This window comes from Nerophis lumbriciformis, linkage group LG05 (assembly GCF_033978685.3).
Source record: "Nerophis lumbriciformis linkage group LG05, RoL_Nlum_v2.1, whole genome shotgun sequence".
Lineage (NCBI taxonomy): Eukaryota > Metazoa > Chordata > Actinopteri > Syngnathiformes > Syngnathidae > Nerophis > Nerophis lumbriciformis.
Window position 1 is genome coordinate 7,355,817 of NC_084552.2, and position 23,052 is coordinate 7,378,868.

Sequence of the window (23,052 nt, forward strand, 5' to 3'; positions counted from 1 at the left end):
CACTAATAGTACTAACCTTTAACACTTATTTTTACTCATTTTCATTAATTACTAGTTTCTATGTAACTGTTTTTATATTGTTTTATTTATTTTTTATTCAAGAAAATGTTTTTAATTTATTTCTTATTTTATTTTATTAATTTTTTTAAAAAGGACCTTATCGTCACCATACCTGGTTGTCCAAATTAGGCATAATAATGTGTTAATTCACGAATGTATATATCGGTATCGGTAATTAAAGAGTTGGACAATGTCGGAATATCGGCCAAAAGCCATTATCGGACATCCCTAGTTTCGACATAACTCGGAGAATTCCTTGGAAAAATATTTCCACATCCGGTCCGCTGAGTGGCGGTAAAGTCAAATACGTTTTGTACAAACCAATACTCTCTCTAAAAAAAAAAGTAATATCTCTTATAAGTAAAAAGACAAATATTACAAAAAATTGTCATTTCGTCGTATTTACTGTGCTCCGAAATAATTCCGAGACCTCGTCTGAAAAAACATTTCACATCCGGTCCACTTAATGGCGGTAAAGTAAAATACGTTTTGTTCTAAATAAGTAACATCTCTTATAAGTTAAAAAAAAAATGTAATTTTGTCGTATTTAGTGTGTTTCGAAATAATTCGGAGAACGCATTTAAAAAAGTACTCCATCCGGTCCGCATCGTAGCGATAAAGCGCCTTAACGCCAAGGCGAAACATGACGTCACTTCCTTCAATGTGAACGAGGAAGTGGAATCAGACGTCACTTCCTCCAAACAACTCTTGGACTATTTTCTTGAGAAATGGTTGATTTTGCGTATCTAATTGGGTTGTTCCAGTGTAACATGCTTCCACTTTGCCAGGCGCAGCGCTAAAAGAGTCGTCTTGCGGGTCACTTTGTGGCAGCAAACTTTGACTTCGTACTGGTTTTGAATCGCCAAGTGTAAATATTGTGACTAGTAAACAAAGATGATGGAAGTGGCCTTGAAAGGTAAGTTCACTTGTCATTCAGCTAAAGTTCCAGGGGTCAGCAACCCGCGGCTCTAGAGCCACATGCGGCTCTTTAGCAGCGCCATGGAGCTTTTTCAAAAACCTATGGAAATGGGGGGAAAAAATGGGGTGAAAAATGTGTTTTTCTGTTGTAATATGGTTTGTGTAGAAGGACAAACACGACACAAACCTTCCTAATTGTTAGAAATCCCAATGTTTAATGTTTGTGTTCATGCCTTACGTATTTGGGTATTTGGCGAGAACCGTTTTGTCCTACTAATTTCAGTGGCCCTTGAACTCACCATTGTGTGGACTGTGACAACAGTTTGTTTACATGTACAACTTTCTCCGACGCTGCCACAGAAAGACGTGTTTTATGCCACTCCTTATTTGTCTCAATTTGTCCACCAAACGTTTTATGCTGTGCGTGAATGCACAAAGGTGAGCTTTGTTGATTTTATTGACTTGTTGGAGTGCTAATTGGGCATATTTGGTCACTGCATGACTGCAAGCTAATCGATGCTAACATGCTGTTTAGGCTAGTTGTATGTACATATTGCATCATTATGCCTCATTTGCAGAGGTGGGTAGAGTAGCCAGAAATTGTACTCAAGTAAGAGTACTGTTACTTTAGAGATTTATTACTCAAGTAAAAGTAAGGAGTAGTCACCCAAATATTTACTTGAGTAAAAGTAAAAAGTATGTTGTGAAAAAACTACTCAAGTACTGAGTAACTGATGAGCAACATACACACACAACACATATATATATATATACTGATATATACAGTATATAATTTATATGTATTTATTTTGCTGTTTTTGTTTACATGTTAAAGATGTTTTAATGAATATACATGCATGTTTAACATATAGATTCCTTTCTTTCATGAAGACAAGAATATAAGTTGGTGTATTACCTGATTCTGATGACTTGCATTGATTGTAATCAGACAGTAGTGCTGACAACGTCCACGTTATCAAATGGAGGAGAAGAAAAGTTCCTCCTTTCTGTCTAATACCACATGAAAGTGGTGGGTTTTTGGCATCTTATATGTCCAGCTTCCATATTCGTTTTCATACACTTTACAAGAAATATATTGGCGTCAAACTCCTTAGCTTGCTAGCTTGTTTGGGCTGGCTTTCGGAGACTCTTGTTTTGAAAGCGCAGGCGCGATGGAGCGGCACTTTTATTGTGAAGACAGGAACTGTGCAGTCAGTCTTTAGGCTTTTGACGGGATGTACGGTTGAAATAAAAAAGTATATTTTTTCCTTCACACTTTTGATTGATTGATTGGAACTTTTATTAGTAGATTGCACAGTACAGTACATATTCCGTACAATTGACCACTAAATGGTAACACCCCAATGAGTTCTTCAACTTGTTTAAGTCAGGTCATGTGACCACCTGGCTCTGTTTGATTGGTCCAATGCCACCAGTGACTACATCTGATTGGTGGAACGAAGTGAAACGTCACCAGTAAGGCAGGCACTATGAAGGTCTGTCTGACGGACCAAAACAAACAAAGCGAGCATTAACAGATCGATAAAAATTAGTAGCGAGTAGCGAGCTGAATGTAGATAAAAGTAGCGGAGTAAAAGTAGCGTTCCTTCTCTATAAATATACTTAAGTAAAAGTAAAAGTATGTTGCATTAAAACTACTTTTAGAAGTACGATTTATCCCAAAAGTTACTCAAGTAGATGTAACGGAGTAAATGTAGCGCGTTACTACCCACCTCTGCTCATTTGTGGCTATATTTTTTTGATTGATTGATTGAGACTTGTATTAGTAGATTGCACAGTACAGTACATATTCCGTACAATTGACCACTAAATGGTAACACCCCGATAAGTTTTTACACTTGTTTAAGTCGGGGTCCACGTTCATCAATTCATGGTACAAATATATACTATCATCATAATACAGTCATCACACAAGTTCATCATCAGAGTATATACATTGAATTATTTACATTATTTACAATCCAGGATGTGGAGGGGGGTTAAGTTTGGTTGTTATCAACACTTCATTTATCAACAATTGCATCATCAGAGAAATGGACATTGAAACAGTGTAGGTCTGACACGAGTAGTGGACATAGAGAGACAGATCAGAAAGCATAAGAACAAGTATACCCCGCCTTCTGCCCGATTGTAGCTGAAGTATATACATTTGATTATTTACAATCCGGAAGGGGGAGGGTGTTAGTTTAGGGTTGTAGTTGCCTGGGGGTGTTCTTTTAGTGTGAGGATAAAGATGCACTTTCTTTTACACCTGTTGGGAGTGCATTCCATATTGATGTGGCATAGAAGGAGAATGAGTTAAGACCTTTGTTAGATGGGAATCTGGGTTTAACGTGGTTAGTGGAGCTTTATTATTTGTGCTCATTTAGTTTCCTTTACTTATGTCCTCTGTGTATTTAGTTTCTTTTTCCATGTCTCATGACACATTATCTGTATGTAATATTGGCTGCATTTCTGATAGTTGTTTGTGTGCCATGTTGTTCCAGACCACAGCAAACGTTACCCAGCTTGCAAAGATTGTAATAAATCCATTAGAAGAAGACAGCCTGCCGTTTCCTTTTAACTTGGACACACACATCTATACCTTTGGCCATGCTAAGACAGTCATTTCCAGGAGTTATCTCACCTTCTGAGAAGTTTCACTAATGTTTTCCAATGTTGTAAACATGTGTAGAATAAATATTACATTTCAAAATTTCTGTCAACAAATATTTGCGTCAGCCTGCGACACAAAGTCATTTTGTTAGTAGGCTAATGTAGCTAATTAGCCACTTACATCATGTGTTGCCATCATTATAACACTTATATAAGGCTTTTACTTTTTTGCGGCTCCAGACCGATGACTTTTTTTGTATTTGTGGTCCAATATGGCTCTTTCAACATTTTGGGTTGCCGACCCCTGAGCTAAACAAATCACACATTGTGACCTCCTCATCATATTTGTTTCACATCTATAATTAACGCAGAAAAGTGTGCATCATTGTGTTGAAATGTGCTGTTTCCGCTGGGCAGGCAGAGCCAAGAGGCGACATTTGAATGCAGAAGAGCTGGCAAGAAGTGCAGAAGGAGTCCAAGTCCTCATCCATCCTCGAAACACAACAACAACCTGCAACCTGCAGCCAGGGACAACTGCCAAGAGAAGGAAATATGGTAAACTTCCCCAGCAAATCAAGTGTTTGTGCACCAATGTACTGTGTCAAGTGTCAGGCTTGCTCCAAAAATAGGACTCAGATGCAGGGTAGGGAACCATCCGGCAGGCTTTTATTTTGAAAGCTACTTTTCCCCTCCTGAGTCAGGGCAATACAACATAGGCTAGAATCTGACTACTCGGCCAAAAAGGGAACAACCGAAAATCACTCGGAAAGGAGGAAACACAAAATCAATAGCGAACTATTCTTTGCTTAGGGCCTCCATGGGACCCTAAGCAAAATTTGATTTTGGGGCCCTCTATTTCTGCCAATAATATTGATTGTTGATCATTCACACACCTACTATAAACTCATTGCGGCTCTGGCAGTGTTGTTTACATTATCCTATTGTCAGCCTGGCATGTCTTTACAAATGACATGTCATTTATAAAGATATGGGGGTGGCCCAGTTAAGAACATAAATAATACCAATGAATGAACGAATGATGTCCAGAGTGCCACATATGGTTCCTAATCTTAAAATGTAGAAAACATTCAGCTACAAGAGTGGCCTGGGGTTGAACAGTCCAAGTGATAAAGCTTTGTATTTACAGTAAAAGTGTCATCTTGTCTCATCAGTCTTGTACTTATTAGTCTTTAATTGCTAGTTTACATTTTTAGTTAATTGTTCATATTTAATGTTTACTTTGTACAAAGAGAGCGCAGTCTACTGAAGTTAAATTCATCAATAGTTTTCCCCTTTGAAAGACGCAAGGCAAATTCCTTCCATTCCACCATGTTGCTACAATGATCTTCACTGTTTTCATGCTGTTTCAGCAGTGCACCTATGTTGACCCAATCCCGCTGTCCCTCGGCTGCCAGTTTTAAGGACTTTTTGGAAAATAATTTGCAGCAAAAGCAATAGACTGCATCTTTACTTCTTGAATAAGTCAGCCAGCTACGCTTGACTTTTTCCCCATTGACTAGCTGTCTGTAGGTATAATGATAATGAAAACTTCGGCCATCATGCCGTTTGGGGAATGAAAAGTTCTCCTTAATAGACAGTGGTCCTCTGATCACCTGTCTGAATCTGAGAGGAAAGATATGGCGTCACATTAGTGCCAAAAATCCGAGCGCATAAAAACTGTTATCGCGCGCTGATTCTCCACTTTGTGCGCGCGCGACACCCTTTTGCGCGCGCGTGGTGTCTTTTTGCGCGCGCGCGGTGCCTTTCTGCGCGCGCGCCGTCTCGGTCTGTGTACTCCTGGCATCTCTCCTCGCGCTGTCATGTTTCTTTTTGGCACTTTGGGGGCAGGTATGCTTAGACGGCCCCTCCTTTCTGATTGGCTCTTAGCATTTTTCATAAGACCAATCATTCTCCAGCGTAGCAACGTTGTAGCCATCTTACCTCGGACAGCTAGCCTCAATCATTACATTGAAGTCAAAGCAAGTTATGGTAATTTAATTAGTACATGTACCAATTAAATTACCATAACTTGCTCGATTTTCGACCAATTTACAAACGGTTTGCCTTGTTACTGTCATGACTTGGACTTTGGCTTGGTTTGTTCTCCCGTGGTGCAAATTAACTGGACTGGTCAAGGCTTGAAGGTGGGTACATGATTTATTTTAAACTATCAAAAAAGGAATAAACAAAAAGCGCGCACAGTGGCGGAGAATAAAACTAGACTTTAAACACAAAACTTGCACATTGGCAGAAACTATGAACAATTAAACAAAACACTAACTGTGGCTTAACAAACAAAAACTTACTTGGCATGGAACCGGCATGAAAAAAGAGTAGCAAGGGTCATCAGGGTGTGGAGAGTGTGCAGGAGCATAAATGTGGTGATGTCGTCAGAACGAACAACAGAAAATGAATGAACTTAAATACTATGGCCATGATTAGTGAAAGCAGGTGCGTGACTCAAAACGTGAAACAGGTGCGTGACGTGACAGGTGAAAACTAATGGTTGCTATGGTGACAAGAGTGCACAATGAGTCCAAACGTGGAACAGGTGCGTGACGTGACAGGTGAAACTAATGGTTGCTATGGTGACAAAACAAAACAAAAGTGCACAAAAAGTCCAAAATTTAAACCGAACATTACTAAAACAAAACATGATCACACAGACATGACAGTTACAAATCTTATTACATGTAGATATGACATAGGATGCTGCACCTGTTGAAATCACCTCTTTCGCTATAAAAAAATTTACTTAATTGTGAAACATAGTTGTGTAGGGTCAGTGTTAGTCAGTTCTCTGATTATTTTAAACTGTTTCAGAATACATTATTAAAAGGCTATTTTTAACATTTTAAAAACAAAATTCAAAGATTATTTCATTAATTTTATGGCTGAATCAAAAGAAATTCCATAAATTAGAAAACAAATGTTCAAGAAGAAGTGAAAACTTTGCGCCTATAACAATCTTGATACATATTGACGATGACCCGCCCTGCTATACTTCTGATTATCTCTGAGCATTTTTCGCCTGGCCAATCAGAAAGAAGGGGCCGGCTAAGCATACCCACCCCCAAAGTGCCAAAACGAAACATGCCAGCGCACAGACCGAGACGGCACGCGCGCAAAAAGGCACCGCGCGCGCGCAAAAGGGTGTCGCGCGCGCGCACGAAGTGGAGAATCAGCGCGCGATAACAGTTTTTATGCGCTCGGATTTTTGGCACTAATGTGACGCCATAGCAGGCGGCAAACGTCACAGGTGCAGCAGAGGCAGCTTTACATTTAAAGAGAGGCAGGAAGAATCACTAAGCCTAGATCAGCAGCAGCACTCTGTTGACCTAAAATTGTGTTTTTGTACAGTAATATATCTTTGATCATTTAGAAATCATCAGTCAGACTCGTACATGCAAAAAATAAAAAATAAGAATTTTTTGTTAATTCCTTTGGGGGCCCCCTGGTGGCCGCGGGGCCCTAAGCAAGCGCTTAGTACGCTTATGCCTTGGGCCGGCTCTGGGCGCAGGATATGATCTATGAAATTTGTCAATAACAAAAAAACACTCCAAAAGGAGGGAGAAACGATGGCTATATTCACTGTCTCTTATCTAGAAAAAGGAAAAAAATGTCACTCAAAAAATGGAGGAAAGGGAAGAACTGTAAGACAAAACTGAAACTTACCATGAATTGATGAACGTGGACCCCGACTTAAACAAGTGGAAACACTTAATTGGGGTGTTACCATTTGGTGGTCAATTGTACGGAATATGTACTGTACTGTGCAATCTACTAGTGATGGGTCCGGCAACACCGATGCATCGGCGCATGCGTCGAGCTCATAGAGCAAAACCCTGTGTCGGTGCGCGTACCGCTTTTAGAAAGTCACGTGACCGAACATGAGCTGTTTTGGTCACGTGACCGATACGCCAACTGTGTCGCACTGACGCCTCCTCTGTGCCCTGTGAGCGGCTCTTTTCTACAGCCGGAGAAATAATAACTAAGAGAAATCGTCTAAAATGTAATACGTCGGTAAAAAATAAAATTAAAACAATTCCCAGTCCACAATCATCCACAACACGTTCTCTTAGATTTCCATGTTATGATACATGTTCACATTATTTATTGACTGTATATAAAAAAGATAAAAATATATTTTTATTTAAATGAAGATATGAAATAATCCTAAATGAAATACAATGACTTGGTTTATATTATTGTATGTACTAGGGCAGGGGTCACCAATGCGGTGCCCGCGGTCACCAGGTAGCCCGTAAGAACCAGGTCAGTCGCCCGCTCGCCCGTTCTAAAAATAGCTCAAAGAGCAGCACTTACCAGTGAGCTGCCTCTATTTTTTAAATTGTATTTATTTACTAGCAAGCTGGTCTCGCTTTGCTCGACATTTTTAATTCTAAAAGAGACAAAACTCAAATAGAATTTGAAAATCCAAGAAAATATTTTAAAGACTTGGTCTTCACTTGGAATAAGCGGTAGAAAATGGATGGATGGATGGGTCTTCACTTGTTTGAATAAATTCATTTATTTTTTACTTTGCTTCTTATTACTTTTAGAAATACAATTTTAGAGAAAAAATACAACCTTAAAAATTATTTTAGGATTTTTAAACAAATATACCTTTTTACCTTTTAAATTTCTTCCTCTTCTTTCCTGACAATTTAAATCAATGTTCAAGTATTTTTTTTTTTTTTTTATTGTAAAGAATAATAAATATTTTAGCTTCTGGTTTTTCGACGAAGAATATTTGTGAAATATTTCTTCAAACTTACTATGATTAAAATTCAAAAAAAATATTCTGGCAAATCTAGAAAATCTGTGGAATCAAATTTAAATCTTATTTCAAAGTATTTAGAATTTCTTTTAAAATTGTTGTTCTGGAAAATCTAGAAGAAATACTGATTTTTCTTTGTTAGAGATATAGCTTGGTCCAATTTGTTAAATATTCTAACAAAGTGCAGATTGGATTTTAACCAATTTAAAACATGTCATCAAAATTCTAAAATGTATCTTAATCAGGAAAAATCACTAATGATGTTCCATAAATTATTTTTTTAATTTTTTCAAAAAGATTCAAATTAGCTAGTTTTTCTCTTCTTTTTGTCGGTTGAATTTTGAATTTTAAAGAGTCGAAATTGAAGATAAACTATGTTTCAAAATTGTATTTACATTTTTTTCGTGTTTTCTCCTCTTTTAAACCGTTCAATTAAGTGTTTTTTTCATCATTTATTCTCTACAAAAAACCTTCCGTAAAAGGAAAAAAAAATGCACGACGGAATGACAGACAGAAATACCCATTTTTTTTATATATATACATTTATTTATTTAGCTATTCTTGTTTAAATCACACTTACGTGTAACTTACAAATGACAATATATTTATTTATTTAAGTGTGTATCAAACTGGTAGCCGTCCGCATTAATCAGTACCCAAGAAGTAGTTTTTGGTTTCAAAAAGGTTGGTGACCCCTGTACTAGGGCATCAAATCAGTGTCAGTTGAGTCGGTCCATAGGTTGCCTGTAGGGATTTTTAATGTCCAGCAGATGTCAGTATTTAGTGACACAGTATCGACACAGTATCAATACAGTTTTGCAATGTGTCGAAACGCTTCATGACGCCTCATCAACCCATCACTACAATCTACTAATAAAAGTCTCAATCAATCAATCAATCAAACCACTTCGGCTGCAAAACTAAATAACCAAAAATCACTCTGATTAGGAAGAGAAAAGGAAACTCAAAATACCATCCATTCATCCATTCATCTTCTACCGGGGGTTGCTGGAGCCTATCTCCACTGCATTCGGGCGGAAGGCGGGTTTACACCCTGGACAAGTCACCAATACCAACAAGGGAATTGAGGATCAGGACACTGAAAGGAGAGATGAGGCTCGAGAGGCACGAAACAACGAGACATTGTGGCACAGAACAAAGGGAGGCGTGGGCTTATAAGACACATGGGGGGTAATGGGGAACAGGTGCAAACAATCAGGGATCAGGGATGACGTCAGACTGATGACACAAAAGGAAGGGCAAGTGACCTGAAACGAGAGGAGAGTTACTTTTCAAAGTAAAACATGAAATTGACAAGACACAAAATAACCCAAGACAAGACATCCCTCACCGCTGTGTGACATCAAGTGTCAACATCTCTTTAATATTTTGTGCTGAGAAAATGATTTGTCTATTCATTATAGTTTTTATCTCATTCTGTGTTGGCGCTAGGAATTTTCAAAATCAAGTCATAAAAATGGGGTCCCACAGTACATTTTTGGGGTCCCACTTTTTTGTAAGTGTTTTGAAAACAAATGATACATGTATGCATGATCCTGTTATATCTCACATTATATATTGTGTTTTGGAAATAAGGTTGTCATAAATGTTACTTCATTCATAAAAAAAATAGCACAAAAGAAAACAAATGCAGTATTTGTGATTGATAAAACTTTCGGCGAATCAAAATTTTAGAAACTGTACCAAAAAGTGCATTACTTTGAAGTCGACCAATAATAAATTATTAATTATTTGACCCGGCAAATATACCGTATTTTCCGCACTGCCGATGAATGGTCTATTTTTAATCTTTTTTCATCAATTAGACGCACTGGATTATAAGGCGCATTAAAGGAGTCATATTATTATGATTATTTTCTAAATGTAAAAGACTTCCTTGTGGTCTACATAACATGTGATGATGGTTCTTTGCTCAAAATGTTGCATAGATGATGTTTTACACATCATCTTCAAGTCACTTTCTGACAGTCTCTTCAGGATGCACCGTTTTATTTACGTGCCTCCACTTGGACAGCGTCATCTTTGTTGTAGCGGTGTAGCGTGCAAGGACGGGGGTGGAAGAAGTGTCAAAAGATGGAGCTAACTGTTTTAATGACATTCACACTTTACTTCAATCAAAAACGGAGCAGCATCTCCTCATCCGGAAACAACCACACAGGAAATGTGTCCCGTGAAAAACCGTCTGACTTGAACTCTCTAATAACTAAAGTTCCTTGGGTGAATAATGTAAAGTCACTTCACCGGTATGTTTTAGTGCTTTCATGGCGAGTTTACTGACAGATATAAGTAAGAACTTTACACTACTTTATATTAGAAATGGCACTAAAACATTTTGATGGATTTTTGAGCGCCGTGTGTAATGTTCTATATTTTCAATGGAACATTTAAAATGTTGGTGTTGTTTACTTGAGACTTATCTCTTATGTTTGACTGCCATCTACTGGTCACACTTATAATTACACCCTGTACCAAATAAAATAGTGTAGCGTCCAGGAAGAGTTGGTACTGCAGGGAATTCTGGGTATTTGTTCTGTTGTGTTGCGGTGCTAATATTCTCCCGAAATGTGTTTGTCATTGTTGTTTAGTGTGGTTTCACTATATGTTTAGGATGTGTGGGGCCGGGGACCAGTTATGAATAATAAAACATTAATAACCATCAGGGTTTCTCTGATCGTGGCGCTCCGGCTAAAACATTTTATCGTCTTGTTTCTCATAATGATTGTGAACCAGAGGCAAAATTCCCCCCAAAAAGTGCAGTTCTCCTTTAATGACTTAAGAACTATAATGGACAAAAACAGCCTGCAGCATAAAGGAATGGGACAAGCTACTTCCCACAGGTCACCAGTGTAGGGTTGTACAGTATACCGCTACTAGTATAGTGTTGTGGTATTAATGAATCAAAAAGGTCACCAGTGTAGGGTTGTACGGTGTACCGCTACTAGTATAGTGTTGTGGTATTAATGAATCAAAAAGGTCACCAGTGTAGGGTTGTACAGTATACCGCTACTAGTATAGTGTTGTGGTATTAATGAATCAAAAAGGTCACCAGTGTAGGGTTGTACGGTGTACCGCTACTAGTATAGTGTTGTTGTATTAATGAATCAAAAAGGTCACCAGTGTAGGGTTGTACAGTATACCGCTACTAGTATAGTGTTGTGGTATTAATGAATCAAAAAGGTCACCAGTGTAGGGTTGTACGGTGTACCGCTACTAGTATAGTGTTGTGGTATTGGTGGTTGACGGTCCCTGACACAAGGCTGAAGCTTAGAGGTGACAGAGCTTTCGCCGTTGCTGCTCCCAAGCTCTGGAACAACCTACCTCTGAGTGTTAGACAAGACTCCTCTCTTCCTGTTTTTAAATCTCTCTTAAAAACATACTTTTATTCCATGGCTTTTAACACTGAGTGATATCCATCCTGCAATGGCGCCCCATAATACACCTGCTGTGATCCTGTTTTTATGTTTTTATGTTTTTATTCATTCTATTTTAATTATTTATTTTTTATCGTGTTCTGTTTGTGTTGTGTTGTGTTTGCTCGGTACTCATTTTATCTTTTAACCATTGTACAGCACTTTGGCTACCCCTGTGGTAAATTTTAAATGTGCTCTATAAATAAAGTTGATTTGATTTGATTTGATATTAATGAATCAAAAAGGTCACCAGTGTAGGGTTGTACGGTGTACCGCTACTAGTATAGTGTTGTGGTATTAATGAATCAAAAAGGTCACCAGTGTAGGGTTGTACGGTGTACCGCTACTAGTATAGTGTTGTTGTATTAATGAATCAAAAAGGTCACCAGTGTAGGGTTGTACAGTATACCGCTACTAGTATAGTGTTGTGGTATTAATGAATCAAAAAGGTCACCAGTGTAGGGTTGTACGGTGTACCGCTACTAGTATAGTGTTGTGGTATTGGTGGTTGACGGTCCCTGACACAAGGCTGAAGCTTAGAGGTGAAAGAGCTTTCGCCGTTGCTGCTCCCAAGCTCTGGAACAACCTACCTCTGAGTGTTAGACAAGACTCCTCTCTTCCTGTTTTTAAATCTCTCTTAAAAACATACTTTTATTCCATGGCTTTTAACACTGAGTGATATCCATCCTGCAATGGCGCCCCATAATACACCTGCTGTGATCCTGTTTTTATGTTTTTATGTTTTTATTCATTCTATTTTAATTATTTATTTTTTATCGTGTTCTGTTTGTGTTGTGTTGTGTTTGCTCGGTACTCATTTTATCTTTTAACCATTGTACAGCACTTTGGCTACCCCTGTGGTAAATTTTAAATGTGCTCTATAAATAAAGTTGATTTGATTTGATTTGATATTAATGAATCAAAAAGGTCACCAGTGTAGGGTTGTACGGTGTACCGCTACTAGTATAGTGTTGCGCTATTAATGAATCAAAAAGGGTACTATACTCTGTTTGAAAAGTACCACTTCCCGGGCATGACGTCATGTTGTGACATTGCTGGTTTTACCACCAGAGGAGCATGTTGGGCAGCGCACACACACAGAGTACTTACAAGCAGACACAGTGTGTAGACAGAAAAGGGAGAATGGACGCATTTTGGTGTAAAAAGTCAAGATAAAGGTGAAGTTATAACACTGAAACACCCTCAGGAAGAGCTGCTTTAAGACATGGCTAACATCCATTCACAGTGTTTTAGCTACTTCTAAATCACTAATCCTGGCCTCCATGGCGACAAATAAAGTTTCTTACAAGTAACATTATCACTGGAGGACGAGGAATAGCTAAAAATGCTTCACTACACACCGTAGGAGGATACAATAGCTCACCACTGTCACAATGTAAACAAATGTACTTAATGAATACTTAGGTCTACTACACTACTGTATTTAATTATGTCATTATGGTGGTACGTAATGAATACTTAGGTCTACTACACTACTGTATTTAATGTTGTCATTATGGTGGTACTTAATGAATACTTAGGTCTACTACACTACTGTATTTAATGTTGTCATTAGGGTGGTACTTAATGAATACTTAGGTCTACTACACTACTGTATTTAATGTTGTCATTAGGGTGGTACTTAATAAATACTTAGGTCTACTACACTACTGTATTTAATGTTGTCATTATGGTGGTACTTAATGAATACTTAGGTCTACTACACTACTGTATTTAATGTTGTCATTATGGTGGTACTTGGGAGAGTCGAGTGTTTGGAACTTGGTGAAAACAGTTGGAGGACCACTGGACTATACTGTAATACAATATATATTTTTTAATTAGGCAAAGACACTCACCTGCTTGGGTGATGTTGGGGGCTTTGGGTGTGGTCTTAGGGCCGCCTTGAGGTGTGGCCTTAGGGTCGCCTTGGGGTGTGGCCTTAGGGTCGGCTGAAAATCACATAATTATTAGTATGCATTAGGGTTGTACGGTGCACCGGTACTAGAAAAGTACCGCGATACTAATGAATCATATTCAGTACTACCCTCCCCCCCTTTTCACATGGTGACATTACTGGTTTTACGAGCAGAGGAGCATGTTGGGCAGCGCACACACACAGAGTACTTACAAGCAGACACAGTGTATAGACAGAAAAGAGAGAATGGATGCATTTTGGTGTAAAAAGTAAAGATAAAGGTGAAGTTATAACACTGAAACACCCTCAGGAAGAGACATGGCTAGCTAGCTAGCAGCTAACATCCATCCACATTGCTTTAGCTACTTCTAAATCACTAATCCTGGCCTCCATGGCGACAAATAAAGTTTCTTACAAGTATCATTATCACTGGAGGATGAGGAATAGCTAAACATGCTTCACTACACACCGTAGCTCACCTGCGTCACAATGTAAACAAATGCCATGGGTGGATCTACACCTGACATCCACTGTAATGATACCAAGTACAAGAGCCTATCTAGTCGATACTACTATGATTACATCAATATTTTTTAGTATCACAAAATCTTTCTTCCTTTTTAAAAAAAAATCCTATTATGTGTGCCGTTAGGGGTGCATGTGTGATGCGAGGACTGTTGAACACTCTGGAGAGCGATGAGCGTTGTCAACAGGTTTATTGACATTCAAAAGGGTGAAACTAAATAGACAAACAATACAGTCAATATATACATATGTTATGCAAATGTCTTCATACATATGCTGTAATGCTACCTTACAAGGCATGAGAAGGAAAACAAAAGTGAATTTGTATTACGACGCCATCTTAGATGACATCGCTAATGAGCATGACAAAGATCTCATTATACATAAAAAATTGTAAATTTAGCTCGAAATATTTTAGACAAAAACCAAGTTTCAAAGTTCAACTTATGATAATGATTGATTGATTGAAACTTTTATTAGTAGATTGCACAGTACAGTACATATTCCGTACAATTGACCACTAAATGGTAACACCCCAATAAGTTTTTACACTTGTTTAAGTCGGGGTCCATGTTCAATTCATGGTACAAATATATACTATCATCATAATACAGTCATCACACAAGTTCATCATCAGAGTATATACATTCAATTATTTACATTATTTACGATCCGGGATGTGTAGGGGTGGGGGGGTGGGGGGGTTAGGTTTGGTTGTTATCAACACTTCAGTCATCAACAATTGCATCATCAGAGAAATGGACATTGAAACAGTGTAGGGCTGCAGCTAATTTTTCTATAGATTAATCTATAGATTATTTTTTTCGATTAATCGGTTAATCTATAGATTATTTTTTCGATTAATCTATAGATTATTTTTCCTTTTACCGATTTTTTTTTTTTTATTTAAAATGAAGAGGAAAAAATAAATGTAGGCCAGTTTTTTCAAAAGGCATGGCTTTTATTTACAAAAAAAAAAGTATGGCCACTCAGTCAACATTGACAACAACATGACAAAATATTCTGTAACAATGTAAACATTTAAAACTTTTAACATTTAACAAAATTAAAAGTAGCTTATTTGCTTTTTAATGTGCAAATATAAAAGTAAACATCCAGTGCAAATCTTAATATTCTGGAATAGTATAAGCATTTCAAAAGTAAAAGTATTGCTTATTTTGCTTTAAAATGTGCAAAAATAAAGATAAACATCCAATACAAAAAAGTGCAAAACGGAAATATTCTGTAACAAGTGTAAACATTTCAACAAAAGTAAAAGTATTGCTTATTTGCTAAAATGTGCAAAAATAAAGCTAAACATCCAATACAAAAAAGTGTACAGTGTAAACATTTCAACAAAAGTAAAAGTATTGCTTATTTTGCTTAATAACACAACAATGATAGTATGATTAAAGTGAAAGTTAATTGTTGGTTTGTACATAGTATATGTAACTGTTAATGTTGTAAAAGGTATTTGCACAACTAATTAACGTTAGCGTTTGTGACACGTCTTGTGCCGTGGGGTTCTTTCAGGACCGACAGACTGAACGCCAGACGGCTTTGCCAGGTTTACAATCTTTTAATTTTACACAAAGTCTTTTCTCTTCCAACTCTTTTCTCTTTCTTTCCTCGCTTTTCAGCTCCTCTTCCTCGCTCGCTCGTCGTCCCCTGTCTCTTGCGGCGTCGCTCCCGGCGCGCCCCGCCTCGCCGCTCGCTCGCCGCCGCCGCCTCTCCACAGCGTTAAAGAGGAGCGCGTCTTTGTAAACACTGAACAGGCACGCCAAACGCGCCTCTCAGAGCAAACGGTGCTTTAGTTTATGAATTTACAACGCAGATACAAATGACACATTCATGTTTTTGTGTAATAATGACAACGTATACGCACGCGGACGATTGACTTGTTGATGGTGATGGCAAGAACGCTGTCGGGGGTTTTCTTTTCAAATGTTCGTTCATAGCCGTTGTGCTGCTATGATAGGCCATTTCCGCTCGACACAGTGTGCATACAACAACATTATTAGGCCGTTTATTGAAATACTCTGACACTTTTGACGACTTTTGGCGTGCTTTTTTCCCCTCGCTCGCATCGTCTGCTTTGCACTCCGCCATGACAGTAGTGTGACGTAAATATGCGACGCGCCGACGCACAAAAACGGCGTCGACGTATTTACGTAACCGATGACGTCGACTACGTCGACGCGTAGTTTCAGCCTTAAAACAGTGTAGGTGTGACTTGGTAGGATATGTACAGCGAGCAGAGAACATAGTGAGCTCAGAAAGCATAAGAACAAGTATATACATTTGATTATTTACATTTGATTATTTACAATCCAGGGAGGTGGGATGTGGAGGGGGGAGGGTGTTAGTCAAGGGTTGTAGTTGTCTGGAGGTGTTCTTTTAGTGCGGTTTTGAAGGAGGATAGAGATGCACTTTCTTTTACACCTGTTGGGAGTGCATTCCATATTGATGTAGCATAGAAAGAGAATGAGTTAAGACCTTTATTAGATGGGAATCTGGGTTTAACGTGGTTAGTGGAGCTCCCCCTGGTGTTGTTGTCATTTACGTTAAGGAAGTAGTTTGACATGTACTTCGGTATCAGGGAGGTGTAGCGGATTTTATAGACTAGGCTCAGTGCAAGTTGTTTGACTCTGTCCTCCACCCTGAGCCAGCCCACTTTGGAGAAGTGGGTAGGAGTGAGGTGGGATCTGGGGTGGAGGTCTAGAAGTAATCTGACTAGCTTGTTCTGGGATGTTTGGAGTCTAGATTTGGAAATGGAAAAAGGATTGAACGAGAGTTCCCGCTAGAATCTTCATGGTGCTTTTGTTGACCAGAGAGGAGATTCTGTAGAGAAATCTCGTTTGTTGGTTGACCTTTTTGATGACCTTGGTTGCCATTTCATCACAGGAAAGATTAGCCTCTAGAATGGAACCTAGGTAGGTGACCTCATCTTTCCTGGTGATAACAATGCCACCCACTTTTATAGTGAAGTCATTGACTTTCTTAAGGTTGATGTGGGACCCAAACAGGATGGATTCCGTTTTACCCAAGTGTATGGATAGCTTGTTGTCAGCGAGCCAGGTGCAAGTTCTACAGAGTTCAGCACTGAGGATTTTCTCCACCTGTGACTTGTCCTTGTCTGATACCAGCAGGGCCGAATCATCCGCAAACAAGAACAATTCACAGTCGCATGCTGATGACATGTCGTTTATGTATACTAGGAACAGTAAAGGCCCTAATACACTGCCTTGGGGCACTCTACAGCTCACTGAGAGGGGGGGACACACGGTGCTGTTCACCTCTACCACCTGTTTCCTACCACCTGATACATACCGGCGATGCAACCTTAAACAAAAGATATATGCAGTATTTATTGGAAAAGAACCAGCATAAAGTACTTGCTGGCACCGTAGATTTCTCTGCTTGGCTTATGCAACTTTCGGTCAATAAAGTTTGATTCAAAATACACACTTCTCAAAGATGTAGTAACTGCCCTGACCACATGATGGCGACAAATACATATGTAATAATGTTCATTAAATAACAAGCAATAAGCACAACACACTTCAACAACAAGAGTTTACAACTTTTAGTTATAACAGAACATTATGTTTATAAAGTCAGTAAATATGTCCCTGGACACATGAGACTGAATATGACCAATGTATGATCCTGTAACTACTTGGTATCGACATGATCCATACCTAAATGTGTGGTATCATCCAAAACTAATGTCAAGTATCAAAGAAGAGAAGAATAAGTGATTATTACATTTTAGCAGAAGTGTAGATAGAACATGTTAAAAGGGAAAATAAGCAGATATTAACAGTAAATGAACAAGTAGATTAATAATCAATTTTTACAGTTTGTCCCTCATAATGTGTACAAAATAATAGGTGTATAAATGACACAATATGTTACTGCATACGTCAGCAGACTAATTAGGAGTCTTTCTTTGTTTACTTACTACTAAAAGACAAGTTGTCTAGTATTTTATTTAAGGACTAAATGACAATAATAAACATATGTTTCATGTACACTAACATTTGTTGTTACAATAAAGACAATAATGACATTTTTTGTGCTCCCCTTTATTTGGAAAAGTATGTAAATACATTTTGGTACAGGTCCTTAATTATTGGTATGGGGACAACCCTCCACCAGTGTAATGTCCATCATTGTAACATGCACCATCATTATGGCATCATTGTAACATGCACCAGCAGGAGGGGTGTGCACCATCATTATGACATCATTGTAACATGCACCAGCAGGAGGGGTGTGCACCATCATTATGACATCATTGTAACATGCACCATCATTATGACATCATTGTAACATGCACCAGCAGGAGGGGTGTGCACCATCATTATGACATCATTGTAACATGCACCATCATTATGACATCATTGTAACATGCACCAGCAGGAGGGGTGTGCACCATCATTATGACATCATTGTAACATGCACCATCATTATGACATCATTGTAACATGCACCAGCAGGAGGGGTGTGCACCATCATTATGACATCATTGTAACATGCACCATCATTATGACATCATTGTAACATGCACCAGCAGGAGGGGTGTGCACCATCATTATGACATCATTGTAACATGCACCATCATTATGACATCATTGTAACATGCACCAGCAGGAGGGGTGTGCACCATCATTAAGATATCATTGTAACATGCACCAGCAGGAGGGGTGTGCACCTACGAGCAGCAATCAGCAGAGGACAGCATGGAGGACGAGGACTGGAGCCCAGCTGCCGAGGAGAGGCAGTCTGACCCCGAGGAGATGGACTATTTGGAGGGAATCACGGCGGAGATGTTCGATGACGAGTTTGATGGTTCTGATGGCACGGTGCCGGAGGTGGAGCCTCTGCCCGACGCCACCTACGGGCTCCTGGGCAGCAGTAAGGAACTGCAGCAGCCGCAGGGTCACATCCACGACCTCCCTGAGGAGGTGCTGAGCCAGGTCCTCAGCCTCCTCCCTGCCCAGGACCTCTACAGGAGCGCCGTGCTGGTCTGCCAGCGCTGGCGCAACATGGTGGAGGACGGCAAGGTCCGGCCCAGCTTTCCAAGGCGCACCTGAGGGTGTATTAATCAGCTGTCCCTCCCTGCAGTTCATGCCCTACAAGAAGAGGTACTACCGCTACATGATGGAGGAGGAGGACACGGTCTCCCACGTCACCGTCTCTCTCAAGAACTGTGGCATACTTCTTCCAGAGGTGTCACCGCTCGGCATCCGAAACCTTGTCATGTAAGTTGGCCTTACCAATTAACCTTGTCATGTAAGTTGGCCTTACCAAATAACCTTGTCATGTAAGTTGGCCTTACCAAATAACCTTGTCATATAAGTTGGCCTTACCAATTAACCTTGTCATGTAAGTTGGCCTTACCAATTAACCTTGTCATGTAAGTTTGCCTTACCAAATAACCTTGTCATGTAAGTTGGCCTTACCAAATAACCAGCCACTAGTCGGCCGGGACTATATTTGGCATTTTGACAAATATCGATATCAGTATCGGCTTTTTTTCCCATTTAACTCCAACAGAAGTACATCAGCAGATACAATATATACAAATATGATAGCAGTATTTCAATGAATATTAGGTGTAGTAGATAGTTATAACCACTGATCGCTTGCCTTTTTTTCCACTGCTGTGCTCACAATTCTTGAGGGGTAACTGTCAGGTTCAAACACTGATGGCATCTATTAAACAAGACAAGAGGCAAAGAATCAAGCAGAGACAGAATTAAATTTGGACTCAATATATTGAGGAGAGTCGCCGTCGACCTGTAACCTCTTACAGTGTTTTAGCACGCTCTGCCCAAAGATTGCACTCCTCCTTCTTTATTTGACTTTCTCCCCTCACCTGACCACAGCTGCTTCCAGAGGGAAGTGGGTCGTAAACAGCGTTGCCTTTGGTTACCAAACAGTTCAAAAGAAGAGGTCGTAAAATAGTTCAAAAAGAGTTCCATAAAATAGTTCAAAAAGAGTTTGTTAAATACTTCAAAAAGAGTTCGTCTGGAAATTGGACAGACCCTTGGTTCTCTCCGCTTTGAAGTCCTTGGGCCAGAACAACATCCTTCTGTTGATTACCATACATGAGAGAACACAGGAACACCATCTTGCTCCCCCCCCCCCCCCCCCCCCTACAAAATGGAGTTTTACGAGCCTTACTCAAAAAACAGCATTTTGTCTTCTTGTCAAGAACACAATGTAATACAAAGTTTTTGTGATAATTTAGAAACAGTTATTCTAACAGTAACTATTCGATTCAGAATTGATTCTCGATTCATAATCAATACTTTTTTAATAACACTGGGTGCCAGTTCTATGATGAACTACATTCCTCCATTAAATAGATACACAGGTCTGATCAATTTCTATATTACTTCAAATAAATGGTAAATGGGTTATACTTGTATAGCGCTTTTCTACCTTCAAGGTACTCAAAGCGCTTTGACACTATTTCCACATTCACCCATTCACACACACATTCACACACTGATGGTGGGGGCTGCCATGCAAGGCCCTAACCACCACCCATCAGGAGCAAGGGTGAAGTGTCTTGCTCAAGGAGACAACGGACGTGATGAGGTTGGTAGAAGCTGGGGATTGAACCAGGAACCCTCAGGTTGCTGGCACGGCCACTCTCCCAACTGCACCACGCCGTCCCCAAAAAAACTAGTTTTGTTCAATAGAATTCTAGCCAAACATTTAATAAAGTCAGATACAAATAATCAACACTTCTCTTGTGTAAAGTCAATGTGTACAACAGATATAGATCATCTACATCTACATCATGTAAAGTAAATTGTACAACAGATATGGATCATCTACATCTACATCATGTAAAATAAATATGTCCAGCAGATATAGATCATCTACATCTACTATATGTAAAGTAATTATGTCCAGCAGATATAGATCATCTGCATGTACTATATGTAAAGTCCATATGTACATCAGATTAGGGCTGCAGCTAACGATTATTTTTCTATCGATTAATCTATAGATTATTTTTTTCGATTAATCGGTTAATCTATAGATTATTTTATCGATTAATCTATAGATTATTTTTCCTTTTACCGATTTTTTTTTTTTTATTATTTAAAATGAAGAGGAAAAAATAAATGTAGGCCAGTTTTTTCAAAAGGCATGGCTTTTATTTACAAAAAAAAAAGTATGGCCACTCAGTCAACATTGACAACAACATGACAAAATATTCTGTAACAATGTAAACATTTAAAACTTTTAACATTTAACAAAATTAAAAGTAGCTTATTTGCTTTTTAATGTGCAAATATAAAAGTAAACATCCAGTGCAAATCTTAATATTCTGGAATAGTATAAGCATTTCAAAAGTAAAAGTATTGCTTATTTTGCTTTAAAATGTGCAAAAATAAAGATAAATATCCAATACAAAAAAGTGCAAAACGGAAATATTCTGTAACAAGTGTAAACATTTCAACAAAAGTAAAAGTATTGCTTATTTGCTAAAATGTGCAAAAATAAAGCTAAACATCCAATACAAAAAAGTGTACAGTGTAAACATTTCAACAAAAGTAAAAGTATTGCTTATTTTGCTTAATAACACAACAATGATAGTATGATTAAAGTGAAAGTTAATTGTTCGTTTGTACATAGTATATGTAACTGTTAATGTTGTAAAAGGTATTTGCACAACTAATTAACGTTAGCGTTTGTGACACGTCTTGTGCCGTGGGGTTCTTTCAGGACCGACAGACTGAACGCCAGACGGCTTTGCCAGGTTTACAATCTTTTAATTTTACACAAAGTCTTTTCTCTTCCAACTGCGCGGATCGCGCACCTGGGCACGATTGCGGCGTCGCTCCCGGCGCGCCCCGCCTCGCCGCTCGCTCGCCGCCGCCGCCTCTCCACAGCGTTAAAGAGGAGCGCGTCTTTGTAAACACTGAACAGGCACGCCAAACGCGCCTCTCAGAGCGAAACGGTGCTTTAGTTTATGAATTTACAACGCAGATACAAATGACACATTCATGTTTTTGTGTAATAATGACAACGTATACGCACGCGGACGATTGACTTGTTGATGGTGATGGCAAGAACGCTGTCGGGGGTTTTCTTTTCAAATGTTCGTTCATAGCCGTTGTGCTGCTATGATAGGCCATTTCCGCTCGACACAGTGTGCATACAACAACATTATTAGGCCGTTTATTGAAATACTCCCACACTTTTGACGACTTTTGGCGTGCTTTTTTCCCCTCGCTCGCATCGTCTGCTTTGCGCTCCGCCATGACAGTAAAGTAGTGTGACGTAAATATGCGACGCGCCGACGCACAAAAACGGCGTCGACGTATTTACGTAACCGATGACGTCGACTACGTCGACGCGTCGTTTCAGCCTTACATCAGATATAGATCATCTACATCTACTATAAGATTTGTCTGAGTGTCAGGACAGGACAGGACAGATAAATAAAAAAAATTAAATTACAAATAATCGCCATTCCTTCGAAAATCTAATATATTTAGACACCCTGAATGAGAATAGCTGCCTGTTGTTCCAGGGAAATCCAGTTTTTGTCCTTCTTCCCCGGCTTCTTAACAGTTCCGTTTTGTTTGTTTTGCTCCTGCTACGAGTTGAATGTTCCGTGATTCCATCAGATAACAACGTGACAGACGTGGGTAATGGATGTACTTAGGCCTGCATCATTCATGCCATTATGGCTTCTCACGATCATAAAAATGTAATCATCTAAAAAAAAAAAAAAAGGGTTAAAAAGCAATTAATGGACAGGGCAAAGTGCA

At 39.0% G+C, this 23,052-nt stretch overlaps 1 protein-coding gene across 3 annotated transcripts in view; it reads left to right on the plus strand.

Annotated features, from left to right (window-relative positions):
- The first annotated feature begins 722 nt into the window (after nucleotides 1-722).
- The window catches only part of fbxo18 (F-box DNA helicase 1), an 86,867-nt gene continuing 64,537 nt past the window's right edge, over nucleotides 723-23,052 (plus strand). For 2 of the 3 annotated variants that reach the window (XM_061961340.1, XM_061961342.1), the window contains exons 1-4: nucleotides 723-976; nucleotides 4,012-4,149; nucleotides 18,950-19,317; nucleotides 19,379-19,515. In XM_061961340.1, the coding sequence (XP_061817324.1) occupies nucleotides 955-976; nucleotides 4,012-4,149; nucleotides 18,950-19,317; nucleotides 19,379-19,515 (665 nt within the window). In that variant the 5' untranslated portion in view covers nucleotides 723-954. The remainder of the gene's footprint in view (nucleotides 977-4,011; nucleotides 4,150-18,949; nucleotides 19,318-19,378; nucleotides 19,516-23,052) is intronic. The other variant, XM_061961341.1, reaches the window with a different exon arrangement.